This window comes from Leptonychotes weddellii, chromosome 13 (genome assembly GCF_054177405.1).
Source record: "Leptonychotes weddellii isolate Sample4059 chromosome 13, ASM5417740v2, whole genome shotgun sequence".
Lineage (NCBI taxonomy): Eukaryota > Metazoa > Chordata > Mammalia > Carnivora > Phocidae > Leptonychotes > Leptonychotes weddellii.
In genome coordinates, this window is record NC_138381.1 from 43,306,369 (window position 1) to 43,321,269 (window position 14,901).

General features: G+C 39.7%; 1 protein-coding gene across 1 annotated transcript in view; it reads right to left on the reverse strand.

Annotated features, from left to right (window-relative positions):
* The window catches only part of LAMA3 (laminin subunit alpha 3), a 250,592-nt gene that overhangs the window by 111,836 nt on the left and 123,855 nt on the right, over window positions 1-14,901 (reverse strand). Inside the window, exons 19-23 of the mRNA XM_081802541.1 lie at window positions 14,108-14,264; window positions 9,451-9,583; window positions 7,449-7,591; window positions 5,060-5,157; window positions 4,416-4,569 (exon numbers count right to left, since the gene is read on the reverse strand). Of these exons, the coding sequence (XP_081658667.1) occupies window positions 4,416-4,569; window positions 5,060-5,157; window positions 7,449-7,591; window positions 9,451-9,583; window positions 14,108-14,264 (685 nt within the window). The remainder of the gene's footprint in view (window positions 1-4,415; window positions 4,570-5,059; window positions 5,158-7,448; window positions 7,592-9,450; window positions 9,584-14,107; window positions 14,265-14,901) is intronic.

Sequence of the window (14,901 nt, forward strand, 5' to 3'; positions counted from 1 at the left end):
TTAGAATGTCACAAATAAAAGTCCATCTTAGGATTTCTGGTTAAACATAATGGATTAAACACTTATATTTACTGATCTTCCCTCTCAGAACTCTGCAAAAATTAGAGTCAGTTTTTTTAAAATCATAAACCCACAAAGAAGAAGAGAATAGGGAAGAGGAATAAAAACCCAACAGACCAGAGAAATCAACAAAATTCTGGAAGCTGGAAAGCAGATGAATGTCAACTAATTAGACCAGAGAAAGCTGAAACCTAAGTGTCTGTATGAGCAGAGCTGGGGTGAGGGTTGGAAGAAAAGATTGAAGAAATCTCCCAAAGCATAAAACAAGATCAAGAGATTGTAAATACTGATTAAAGATAAAGAAATAAATTATCAAAGAAATAACTCAAGAAAGTTTCCCAGAATGATGGATAGAAGTTTCCAGGCTAAAAGGCTGAGAGCCCAGCACACTGGCCAAAACATTATCTATATCAAGGCACATCCTTGTGAAATTTCAGAACACAAGAAATAAAGAAATGACCTCAAAGGCTTTGAGAAAGGAAAACCAGATTGCAGTCAAAGCACTGGGAACCACAATGTAACTTCTCAAGAACAGAACTTGAAGCTAGAAGTCAATGAGGAAACATTATCAAATTCTGGGGAGAAATGATTTCTAATCTAAAATCCTATATCTAACCAAGTAAAAAATCAAGATTGAGAGTAGAATAAAGATAGTTTCAGATATGCAAGTTCTCAACAACAACAAAAAGTAGCTCCTATGTGACCTTTCACAGGAAGCCTCTGGAGGATATAATCTACCAAAATGAGGAAGGAAAAAAAAAAAAGGGAAGTTCCAATAGTCAGAAAAAAGAAGATTCAATACAACAAAGGTTAAAAAGAGAATATTTAAGGGCGCCTGGGTGGCTCAGTTGGTTAAGCGACTGCCTTCAGCTCAGGTCATGATCCTGGAGTCCCAGGATCGAGTCCCGCATCGGGCTCCCTGCTCGGCAAGGAGTCTGCTTCTCCCTCTGACCCTCCTCCCTCTCATGCTCTCTGTCTCTCAAATAAATAAATAAAATCTTTAAAAAAAAAAAAAAAGAATATTTAAGATGGTGGGTGTAGTGATGAAAAATTTCAGGAAATGGCTGTACCTCAAGCCCAGAGACTATATTCCAGGGTAAAGAAGAGAGATGAAAGATTCCAGGAGAGATATCTCCATGAAGAAATGGAGAAGAGAAAAAAGAAGAAAGGAAAGGAGAAGAGAGGGAGGGATGGTATGTGGTGTATTTGAATTAAGATGAAACTTACAATCTATCTGAAAGTCTGGGGAAAGGGTAAAAATAAAATTTCTAGACAACAACAAGTTGGAGATTGGTTTACAATTGTTAATAAAAATTCTAAAGTCTGCTTTGTGTAAAAGAAGAGATCAGAATTACTGAATAACTTTAGACTTTTCTGGAAAATATATACTTAAGAGCATATGTTAAAATATTAAGGGTAACCACTAAAATATCAGAAAACAATCTATACCTATCAAACAAGGAAAAGATAGAGAAAACTGTCTCAATCAAACAGAAGTAAGGGCACCTGGCTGGCTCAGTTGGTAGAGCATGCTACCCTTGATCTCAGGTTCATGAGTTCAAGCCCCATGTTGGGCCTACAGCTTACTTCAAAAAAAAAACAAAAACACAACAACAACAACAAAAAACAGAAGTAGGAAAATTAGTTTTAAGAAGGTAAATTAAAAGCTAGTAATCATTGGATGATGGGCGTTAAGGAGGGCACTTGATGGAATGAGCACTGGGTGTTGCATGCAACTGATGAATCACTAAATTCTACCTCTGAAACTAATAATATAGTATATGTTAATTAAATTGAATTTTAAAAAGCTAATAAAATAAATAAGATGATAAAAATAAGTCCAAATATGTCTGAAATCACAATAAATATAAATGGATTAAAATCACATTGTAAAACAGAGATAAAATTGAAATATAAAAAAATATATACCTATAAATTTGTTTACAAGAGACAGAGGCTTCCCTGGTGTACAACAGTGTGATCTGACTTTAAAAGATGAGCTGTCTCTTTCTCAGAAATGATCCTTCTCTTTCTCAGAAAGAATAAAGAAGGGAGACTCAGGTGGCAGTACGTGCCAGAGCTAAGAGTTAACAAAGAAATGGCACCAGAGCAGCCTTCACGGTATGTGTGTGAGACAAAGAGCTATAAGTAAACAAAGGAGGCCATTTAATAGAAGGAGAGGTAAACAGGCAAACACATGGAGAGAAGGGAGGGCTTCTGTGAGAGCCAGGTAGCTCTGTCCCTCGAAGATTCCTAGGAGACCTGAATGTACTCAGTTCCTGCCCTTGAAATCCTGCCAGACCTCCCTGTATCCTAGAAAAGGAAAAACTGTTCTTATGAGCTAGACTTAGTGGGTTGCTCTTTCAGCCCATGGTGCTGACTAGAACACATACTAGCAGCATGGCTAATGGTTACTAAGTGATCACTTGATCACAACAAGAGCCCCTCATGGATTATTTATTTAATAGTACCCACGAGGTAGCTACTTTTGTATACCCCCATTTATATATCCCCATTTTGTATACTAGTAAATTCAGACCTGGAGAGATTTTACAGCTAGTTACTGATGACCCAAGACATGAAGGCAGGCAGTTTCACTCCAGAACTATCTTGACCATCACACCACACATGGTTTCCAGAGGAGGGATTACTCTGCATTGCTCCAGGTGGCTAATGATGACCAAAAGTTAGTCTACCTCTAGATGAAGTGACTCCTCCATTGATTTAAGTATTCAATAGAGGCTAAATGAATGTTTAATAAGGATAATTTAGAAAGGATTCCTAAACTGGAAGGGAAATCAAATGATTTCTAAGACCTCTTCTAAAGCATTAGTCTTTGAATTTTAGCACAATGATCTATTATAGCACTGTCCAATAGAACTTTCTGTGATAGCAAAAAAAAAAAAAATCCTATAATCTGTGTTTTCCAATAAGGTAGCCACTAGACATATGTGATTATTGAGCACTTGAAATGTGGCTAGTGCAATTGAGGAACTGGATGTTTAGCTCTACTTAGCTTTAATTAATTTAAATTTATATATAGGCACATGGGCTAGTCACTGCTGTACTAGACAGCACAAGTCTGTAAGCATTTAGATAAAATGGTAAAACAGACTGTTAAATGAAACTGGACAGCCCAGGGCTTAGTTTTATGCATCATGCAAATATGGCCCTGCCCAACACCTCAATGCTGTGGCTCTGGGCTAAATCAGAGGCAAGGACACTTCCTGATGAGTCATCAGCATCATTTCCTAGAGGTTGACCCTTCTCAACAGCACCTCCCTGCTATCTGGGGAACACACACACATGTGTGTGTGCATATTTATGTATGTATATGCATATGTGTGTATGTACACAGCATGGGTTGGGAGGGACACAGAAGACTGTTAGAATGGAGTGGAAATGAGATCATTTGTTTTTCTTTATGCATATCTGTATTGCTTCACTTGTTACAACAAGTATACATATATATTTTTTTTGCAAAACAAAAACTCAAATAAAAAAATGAAATGAGGACTAAAGAAATATCCTTAAAATCCTATAATAGCTACCCTGGAAATGTTAGTAATATAGTTTACAAAAAGGTACACATTTAAATATTCAGTGAGAATTAATACCATATATGTTATCAGTCTACACATTTAAACATGAACATTGGACTCGAAGGTACAAACAGAGAATGCTGTAAAAAGTCAGGAATGGAAATATAGTAAAGGAAGTTTTTTTTTCAGTGTCTTTTTTTTTTTGAGGTGTTGCACTGTGTGTTCTTAGTGTTGATATACAGGATTTCTAACCCAAATCTTAAATCAGTAGAGTCTTAGATTGTTTTGAGGCTTACAAAACTCAGGGAAGAAAAGCAACGCCCAAACCTGTAGTAACCTGTCCTCTAAGCTACGAGGGAGGTGCATTGGGATGCAGCAGTTCCAGATTCTGAGCTCCAAGAAATCAGCCCTTACAAACTGCTTAGCCTGAGGGGCTGAACAGTCAGTGAGCATTGCATCCTTTTAGGGTAAGCTGTGTAGTTTCTGGAGGCCATTTAGAAAGATCTTGCCCCAAATCAGGTAGAGCAAGACACACCCTTATAAGTCTAGGGAATAAAAAGGAGAGGCTTCTGTGATTGCCCACATTCCCTGCCCTGTCTAGAAAGTGCTCAAAGACGAACCTTACTATGCTCCGTGTGGCGTGGCGCCCAGCCACAACCTGGATCAGAGAACTCAGTACACCTGTAATTAACACCTTCTGAGAAATTCTTCCAGGTTCCCCTGAATTTGAGAAGCAACTGCGGCCAAGGGTTTTCAGCAGACACAGACAGGGAGGTAGTAATAGCTTTGATAGTAAATAAAAGGCTGCCCCACCTCTCTCCCACTGAGGTCCGCCAGGACTGGGTGTGCGGGGGTGGGCTGCCTCACTGCCAAGGGTCTTGGCTCCCCGTCAAGCAGGAAGTGTCTGGCCTCACAAGCCAGGGCACAGGGGAATCGGGTCACTGGCAAATGCTGGTAAAGCAAGCAACTTCAACAACAACAAAGTACAACAGTTACAACTGAGAACAAAACACAACATCAAAGTGCAATCCCCAAAGGACTCTTTCCATTCCATTCACTCCTCACTCCTTCAGCAAACTCCTACCATGTGCCTACTGGAGGAATCGGGTAGTAAACTGTCATCAGCATGAAGAATAAGAAAAGGAAACGTCCATAAACCCAGATTCTCTGTTAAGCCCTTCCCCTCAGCAGATGCACAACCTTGAGGGTATTACTTGGTCAAGCATCAGCATTTCCACATACTAGGGGGTGGACGTCACTCTAAATGCCAACCACAGGGTGCGAAGTGCTCTGTGATTCTTGTATATAAGATAGTTGACGGCCTCAGAGAAAGACCACAATTAAATAATTATCCAACGCATCTTGCTGCAGTTGTGATGCTGAGGCCTCTCTCAAATCCTTGCACCAAAGGTTCCTAATTCAGAGCACCCCAATGACGCCCCACTGCCCATACTAACTTCTCTTCGGGAGGTCCTGAGTCGGCACATGGCTGGGTGACTGGCAGCTGCAGGGAGGGGGCCTCATAGTAGTCTCTGGGAAGCAGCACCAGGTAGTCCTAGGAAATGAAGACCAAGAGGACAATTATTCAGATGATGGTGGCCTTTCTTGAGTAATAAAACAGTCAAGCATGCCAGCTCAGTTACTAATAACCAGGTGAAGCTCGCCAAGTTAAACTCTCCCCAGCAGCTGCTTTGTTCTGCCCCCTGACTCACCAAAACACACAAAGCAACTTGTCCCAGGTGGGCTCCAAGCATCGGAGATAAGGATCTCAAGGTGGACGCTTTTGTATTCACAACTCGGGGAAATTTTACCCTCCCTTCTGGATTGTGTATAAATTCAAAAATAAACAAAGATAATAAACTATCAGCTGATAATCTGGTCCTTTGAAATACCGGTTGCTTTCATCACCACACATCAGAACTCTGAATTGTGGGTCAGGCATTTCGGTTTTATTATTCCCACACCAAAGCAACGCTCGCCTGGCATGGTATAAAAAACGATGTTTTGTGATCCTGGTGAATCACAGGCTGAGACTGGCTGACTGCCTGTCCTAGGAGACGAGCGGAAGAATGTGTTCCACGGAGTGTGCCAAATGAAGCCCACAGCGTAAATCCAGCTAAACAGCTCTTCAGGAAAGAGCAGAGCTCCAGGTTTCTGAGACGCTGATGGTTTGACAGCTTCAGAAGAATGTTGGCACCACTGGCTGTGTGCGGAGGGAAGGAGGGGGGATGTCTGCCACAACTGTGAAGAGACTCATACACCGGCCATAAGGCTTTTTCTCTTGTCAGGGCCCTTAATTTGTCTATAATGGAGAAGAAGAGAAACGCATAGAGAGGAAAAGTAGCAGATGGTGGCCCAGGGGGCTCTGTGGTCTACCACGGGGGTCTCACTACCTCAGTGGGCTTTAATTTAACAGTGGTTATTGTTCTCTTACTGAGTTTCCTTAGGTTGGGACCATAGCTCCTCATTGGTTTATGGTCCCATAGATCTTAGAACAGTAAAGGTTGATAGTAGGTGTTCAATAAAATGTCTCTAGAGAAAACGGGATCATAACATGGAAGCATATATATGAGTCGCTATACAACTGCACTAAATGTCATCAAGCATCTTCCATGCCTGTGGAGTAACATAATGACCTTCTTTCCATTAATCCAACTTTGTACCCATTATTGGCACCAATGGGATTTTCCTTGTCCTCATTTCTAATGTCTATGAAAAATTCTAAAATTTTTGTAAAGCAACAAAGCTTGCTACCAAGAAGATGCAAGAAAAATAGGGACTGGATCAATAGTATAAACTGTCACATTATCCTCATAAGATCCCAGATTTGGAAAGGACCTATCTGGATAAACATTGTCCCTATTACAAGGAAGAGGCAACTGAGGCAGGCTTGGAGTTAAAGAACTTGCCTAAGATTTGCTAACATAGCCAATCAAAAGGATTGTGCCAGAAGGAAAGGCTTACTGTTTTCCACTCTGGCCAAAACCTAGCTTTCGCCAAAGACTTCATTTTCAGAAGACTTTTTATAAGATACCAATATCTCAGATAGCAGTTTTCATCTCTTAATTCCCCATGGTTTCTCTGGCTATTCTATTAGTGTGCAGGGACAGAGCTTTGCCCCTGATGCAGGATTCTTTGTCCAAGATCATCTGTGTGGAGACTATTGCCTACGTTTGAGGTAGAAGAAGGGAATGTCAGAGAAGCACGGGCTCTCCCTTCCCTTTCCGCCGCCACCAACTTCACTGATAGTAGGATCTGCTCTTCTCGTAGCTTCTTCTGATTCATTCTGCACAATTCCCAGAAGGGCTGATTTTCGAAGATGTCCTTCTGATTCATAATGAAAAATCCCAAAGAAGCTTTTGAAGGGTGAGGACATATGCACATTAAGGTTTTGCATTTATTCTGATATCTTTGAGTCATTATGAGTTATGGTTGGTCTGGTTTTTTTGTCTGGGATGAGCTGGCTGAAGAATACAAAAGATAGTTTAGGGGCTCCTGGGTGGCTCAGTCAGTTAAGCGTCTGCCTTCAGCTCAGGTCATGAACCTGAGGTCCTGGGATTGAGCCCTGCCTCGGGGTCCCTGCTCAGCAGGAAGCTTGTTTCTCACTCCCCCACCCCTTTGTGCTCTTTCTCGCTCTCTCTCTCTCAAATAAATACTTAAAAAAAAAAAGATATTTTAAGTTGGCTTCTCTGTCATTTGAGGGCAAATGTCACCATAGTTTCTTATGTCTAAAAGGGAGCTGCCTGTGATTTTGATATCTTATGGTCACTGTGGGTCACTGTGGGTGGGACCATGCTAAGCGGGGGGAAGAATCCCACAGAACTCTCCACGCAGGAGGTCTCTTACCAGAAGGACTCCCTCTGATTTGATACAAGCAATCCATGTCCCTGGTGCAATCGAAAATGGGTCTGCCAAACCATATCTGGGGACGGCGACAAAGGCTGGCTCCTTACTTGGCGGGAAGATGACTTCTTTGCTTTGAGCAGCACCTATCAGAAATAAAAAAAGAACTGCCTAAGGCACTTGTCCTAGCAGTCACTCTTAGGATTTTGGATAATCAGTTTTAAACATTCAATTTACATCTGAAAAAGTTTAGGGTGGTTACTCATCATACTTACTGATCAGATTTATTTATTTTATATTTTTTAATTGTATGCTTGCATCGCATATGTGTAAAACAGACCAGAAAGATATTGATGTTAGCAGTGATTATGTATCCTGGGATTGTGAGTACTTCTTAAATTTGTTAAGTGATTAAGTATATTAATACATGTAAACTGCCTAGAGAAGTTCATTGCACATAGTAAGCGTTCAATTCATTACATTTGATATTAAATTATTTTATTCTTTTAATTTCTATTGAAGAACATGTGTTCGTTCTGACATAAGAAAAAGTTTTGGTTTTCTGTTTGTTTGTTTTCAGGATGCAAAGGTTTTCTTCTGCGTGAAACACAGAGAGGACCTCCTATAGAAGGTTCAGAAACAAACCAAACTGCTGTATCTGAGCCCACCTGAGCCTTTTTCTTCAGAAGAAACATTTGCTCCAAATCCTTGCATTTTCTCTACAAACATTCATGAGATCTAGGTTCAGGACAGGAGGCCGTGCACACAGCCAGCACGGCCTTTGTTCCCTGATGGTGGGACAGGAACGGTGAGGGATTACAGGCCAGCCAACAGGAGAATTCAGCAGAGCGTGAACAGTCATATTCGGGAGGAGGCATAGGTTACCACATGAATACACAACCAAGGCCCCTGACTCAGATGTGGGGGCTTAGGAAAGATGTCCCAGGGGACGGGAAAACAAACCACAATGTCCTCCACCTGTTTGAGTTAACAGAGAGCAAACTACTGACGAAACTGTCATCTAGGAGGGATTGGTGTCTATGAGAAAGAGTTTGGGGTCAGAAGATTCCAACTTGTCTACAAAGACTAGGTATGCACTTAGGCAATTTACTAAACTTCTCAGCTCTGTTTCCTCTTCAACCCTCATCAGTTCACAAACTTGTCTTGTGAGTAAATCAATGCCAAAATACTTTGAATATAATAAGGCAAGCTTGCTAGTTCTTCATATTATTCATCATCGTCCAGCCTCACGACCTGGCTGACACAACTCAGGAGCATCATCACTGCCCCCAGTGACTTTGCCATGGATGCTGAACAAAGATGCTTGTATTTTGATCTTAAATTAGATTTCTACGGGCACCATTTTGTGTCCATGTGGGATTCCTAGTGCTTCCTGGAATCTGTTGCCAGGAATGGTAGAAACTCTAATTCTTGCAGAACAGACTTCCAGGCCTCAGCTCTGATGAGATCTGCCTTCTAACAGATTTCTCCTCTGCCCTCAGGAATCCTTCGCCCCTCAGTGAAGTTTGCATGTTTCTCTCTGGAGTTCTTTTGGGCTTCATGCTTTACAGCATTCACCTTAAAAATTCCTCTCCTCACCCATTTCTCCTTGACCTATTTGGGGTGCCTGAAAACAATGGGAAAATTTAGGGCAGTAGGCCAAGCTCCGTCCAATACCACCCCAAAGGTGACACCCACTCTACCATGAATTAGTGATAAATTAGCTTTACCTTGTGGTGATATCATAACACCTGGGGTTCAGCCAAGACACACAGGTTGTTATATCAATTTTTTAAAAAGACAGTGATAAACTTAACAGCAAAATCTGAATAAGCAGAATGTTTACAGATTGAAAAGGTAGCAAAGACAGGGCACCTAGGACACCACCCTCATCAGACTATGCATCAGACTTCAACTTTCCTCAGAAGGTAACTCTGAAAATTGGAAAAAATATTTCACTAATTAATTATTTCTTAATCCAAAAGAGGCTTGAAAATTTACCTACCTGCCTCAGCCCAGGATGGATAAATAGACACGCGACCAGATATGGCTTCAGTTCCAGGGTTAATGTATTTCAGAATAACACGAAACAAAGAGAGACTTGACTTCCCCACATTCAACATGATCCTCACTTCATTCTGAAAAATACCAAAAAGTCATACAGTATAAGAGACAACTGGCTAAAAGAAATGCTAGCCAAACAGTGAGTATACTCCATTCAGGTTTCACTAGTGGACTTGTAATGTGCATATACACTCACTCTCTCTCACTCTCTCTCACTCACTCATTCACTCTCTCACACTCAGCAAGCACCAAATAACTACCTCTATGGAAGATGGAAATAGGCAGGCCTAACGATAAATTAAAGACACTTACAACTAAAGTTACAGTGAAAACCTGTTCCCTCAGCAACTGAGATCCTCTTTGGGCCCTTCTGGAATCAGGCAGACAGAGTGAATAGTAGCTGGACTAGTTTAAGGAAAGCAATAGTGACAGGGCAACCACCATGGGCTGGGAGAAACAAAAAGGCAGAAGAGAAGGAAAGGACAGTATTACTGGACACCACCACCCCTGTAGAAGGACCTCTCCAGGGTCCAATTCACATACCTAAAATTCTAATTTGTCACAGAAACCTATGTTGGCTGAACAAAGGTTAAAATACCCCAAACACATTAGTGATAAAATCTGGATGTAACTAAAATATGCTTAAGTCATATGCAGTTGTTCTCAATAGCTATCCGAAGAGAATGTGGGCTTTTTAAAAAAAATTATTTTATTTTTTTTATTGTGATGAGTGTACTCTTTCAACCCCATCACCTACTTCCCCCATCCCTCTCACCCACCTCCCCTCTGGTAACCACCAGTTTATTCTCTATAGTTAAGAGTCTGTTTCTTAGTTTGTCTCTCTCTCTCCTTTTTTTCCTTTGCTTGTTTGTTTTGTTTCTTAAATTCCACATGTAAGTGAGATCATATGGTATTTATCGTTCTCTGTCTTATTTTGCTTAGCATTATACTCTCTAGATCCAACCACATTGTTACAAATGGCAAGATTTCATTCTTTTTATGGCTGAATAATATTCCATTCCAATAATAAAGGGGACAATCCAACAAAAGGATATAACAATTATAAATATTTATGCACCCAACATGGGGGCACCCAAATAAATAAAACAGTTATTAACAAGCATAAAGGAAATAATCAATAGGAACACAATAATAGGGGACTTTAACACCCCACTTACACTGATGGACAGATCGCTCAAACAGAAAATCAACAAGGAAACAGTGGCTTTGAATGACACACTGGACTGGATGGATTTAATAGACATGTTCAGAACATTCCATCCTAAAACAACAGAATACACATTCTTTTCAAGTGCACACAAAACAGTCTCCAGAATAGATCACATATCAGGCCACAAAACAAGCCTCAACAAATTAAAAAAGATCAAAGGGATACCATGCATCTTTTCTGACCACAACACTATGAAACTATAAATCAACCACAAGAAAAAAATCTGGAAAGAACACAAATACATGGAGGTTAAATAACATGCTACTAAACAATGAATGGGTCACTCAAGAAATCAAAGAAGAAATATTGTGTGAAGACAAAGGAAAGTGAAAATACAAAGGTCCAAAATCTTTGGGATGCAGCAAAATCTGTTCTAAGAAGGAAGTTTATAGCAACACAGGCCTACCTCCAGAAGCAAGAAAAATCTGAATAACCTAACCTTACACCTCAAGATGCTAAAATAAGAACAAACAAAACCCAAACCCAGCAAAAAAAAAAGGAAATAATAAAGATCAGAGCAGAAATAAATGATACAGAAACTAAACAAACAAAAAAAGCTCCCCCAAAACAATAGAACAGATCAATGAAAGAAGGAGCTGGTTTTTTGAAAAGATCAACAAAATTGATTAAATTTCTAGCCAGACTCTTCAAAAAATAAGAGAGAGAGAGAGAGAACAAAATCACTAATAAAAGTGGAGAAATAACAACAAACACCACAGAAATACAAACAGTTGTAACAGAATATTATGAAAAGCTGTATGCCAACAAATTGGACAGCTTAGAAGAAATGGATAAATTCCTAGAAACATATAACTTACCAAAATGAAAGTAGGAATAGAAATTTTGGACAAATTACCAGCAATAAAACTGAATCAGTAATAAATAAACTCCCAAAAAAACAAAAGTCTAGAACCAGATGGCTTCACAGGCTAATTCCACCAAACATTTCAAGAACAGTTAATACCCATTCTTCTCAAACTATTCCAAAAAATAGAAGAGGAAGGAAAGCTTCCAAATTCATTCTATAAAGCCAGCATTACCCTGATACCAAAACCAGGTAAAGAAACTAGCACACACATACACACACACACACACTACTGCAGGCCAATATCTCTGATGAACATAGATGCAAAAATCCTCAATAAAATATTAGCAAACAGAATCCAAGAATACATTAAAATAGCCATTCAGCACAATCAAGTGGGATTTATTCCTGGGATGCAAAGGTGGTTCAGTATTTGCAAATCAATCAATGTGATATGTCACATCAATAAGAGAAAGGATAAAAACCATATGATCATTTCAATAGGTCCAGAAAAAGCATTTGACAAAGTACAACATCCATTCATGATAAAAACCTTTAACAAAGTAGGTTTACAGGGAACATACCTCAACATAATAGAGGCCTTATATGAAAAACAAACAGTTAACATCATATTCACTGGTGAAAAACTGAGAGCTTTTCCCCTTAGGTCAGAATAAGACAAGGATGTCTACTCTCACCACATTTATTCAACATAGTACTAGACATCTTAGCTACAGTAATCAGACAAGAAAAGGGAATAAAAGGTATCCAAATTGGCAAGGAAGAAGTAAAACTCTCACTATTTGGAAATGACATGATACCATACATAGAAAACCCTAAGATTCCACTCAATGTGGGCTTTCTAACTTGACAGAATCCCTCTCTAAGTGTTAGTTCCATATTGGAAAATAAACATGCAAAAATGTATAAGGAACAAAGTTAGAGGTGATTTGACAGACACCACCAAGTTCTGTTGTTGAAAAATACTTAGAGAAACTCCATCATTTGAAATTCATTGCCTTTGCAGGATGCCTGGGTGGCTCAGTTGGTTGAGTGTCTGCCTCTGGTTCAGGTCATGATCTCAGGGTCCTGGGATCAAGCCCCGTGTCAGGCTCCCTCCTCAGCGGAGAGCCTGCTTCTCCCCTCTCCCTTTGCCCCTCCCCACCACTCGTTCTCTCTCTCTCTCTGTGTCAAATAAATAAATAAAATCTTTAAAAAAGAATTCATTTCCTTTATGTTAACTAGTCATTCTTTCAAACTGTAAACACCTGTGAGAAGGTATCCACCTTGACTGGACTCTCATTCACATCCTATTATGACTTAATGGACTCCACTGCTTTTTTCTGAATCATGAAGATTGGGATGCTAAAGAAGCTGAATTTTATATTGGGGAGAAGGAGAAAGCAGTGAGGTCTTAAGATCCTAGGTACTGTTGGGGTGACTGGGTGGCTCAGTCAGTTAAGCATCTGACTCAGTTTCAGCTCAGGACTTGATCTCAGGGTTGTGAGATCGAGCCCTGCGTTGGGCTCCATGCTTAGCATGGAATCTGCTTGAGATTCCCTCTCCCTCATCCTCTGCTCCTCCCCCCGCTCACACACTCTCTCTCTCAAATAAATAAGTATATTAAAAAAAAAAAAAAAAAGATCCCAGGTACTGTTTGAGAAAGCAGTCTGATGGAGGACCCTGGTCAGGCAAGAAGCAACATGAGAACCAATAATGGCTCCAAGAGAACTGTGACCCTGTCCCTGTTTCTAAGGGGTGACTTAAAGGAAACATAACAAGTATTAGTCCTGGGTCTGCTAAGGACAAATACTGGGTTACCATGGTCATCAATTTACCTCTTTTGTTCCGAATTTCTCCACTGAGAAACACAGTTTAAAGAGACCAACCTCCAAGAGAAATCCTGAGAACAAAACTTCTCAATGGCTACACAGAAATTGTTGGTTTGTAAATATTGCATAAGTTCTAAAGGTAACGAGAAAATGTGAAAATTCCATTACTATTCCAACACAAAGCCAAGAGAGGTGGATACAGTAGAGAAGAATGAAAGAAAGGAGAAATACAGGAAAGAAAAATTAAATAGCACTAAAATTCCTCATTTATCTTAGTTTCTATTCATAGAGTAATTCAGGGTTTAAAAAGGCAAAAAAAAAAACCAGCACTGGTCAAATATCAACAACACACACACCATTGGAATTATTTAATTCTACTCATTTTTATTCTCTACAAATGTCTTTAAAGAAATGTGTCTCTTGTTTTAAAATATAGACTAATCCCACTTGGGAAACAACTTCTTATAAAAAGTCTCTAGAAATAAATACTAGTTTTCTTTAACCCCTTCTTTGTTTGATTTGGTGACCAAATTAACAATAAACTGTGAAACTGATACATACACTTATTAGTTAAAATCCAATCCTACCCCAAACCCCGTCCATAGTCTGGAGAAAAAGAATCCTGGAGTCAGTTTTGGGGACAGTTCACCTTTTGGGGGGCTAACTGAGAGTGTTCTGGGTCAGTATATGCCCTACCCTGCCATGAAGCAATTTCTTGCTGGCTACATACCTGTACCGAGGTCATCTGAGCGTATCCTCTCCAGCTAAACTCAGGGAACTCCAGTGGATCAAATCCAAACCGAAGTTCTCTTCCATTAGGTGTGGTGCCATCTTCAATCTCATACTTCATATGATGCAAATCCGGGAAATAGTAGTTGTTTTCAGGTCTTTTGTAAATAAAAAGTAAACATGGATACAGCAAGTTAGGTTCACTGATAATCGAAATATTCAATCTCAATAGCTGCTTCTAAAAGAACTCCTACCCAATCAATAGAATACCATAAATGAGAAGAAATGAAAGAGCCACCCCCCTGCTTTTTCTTTAAATTACTGCTTTCATTCATGTAAACATTCACATAAAACACACCAACACCTATAAGTCTAAGTAATTAAAATGAGAAAATCACTTAGCACAACCCATGGTGGTAGCATCTTTTAATTCTAAATGTTCTAAATGGTTGCCAACAACTTAACAAAATCAAATTAGGTTATTTACTATAAATCCATTCATTCATGTATTCATTCATTCATTTATGTACTCATATTCACTCTTTTTTTTTTTAAACTTTTTTTTTTAAGATTTTATTTATTTGCGAGAGAGACAATGAGAGACAGAGAGCATGAGAGGGGAAGGGTCAGAGGGAGAAGCAGACTCCCCGCTGAGCAGGGAGCCCGATGCGGGACTCGATCCGGGACTCCAGGATCATGACCTGAGCCGAAGGCAGTCGCTTAACCAACTGAGCCACCCAGGTGCCCCATATTCATTCTTTTTTTTTTTTTAAAGATTTTATTTATTTATTTGAC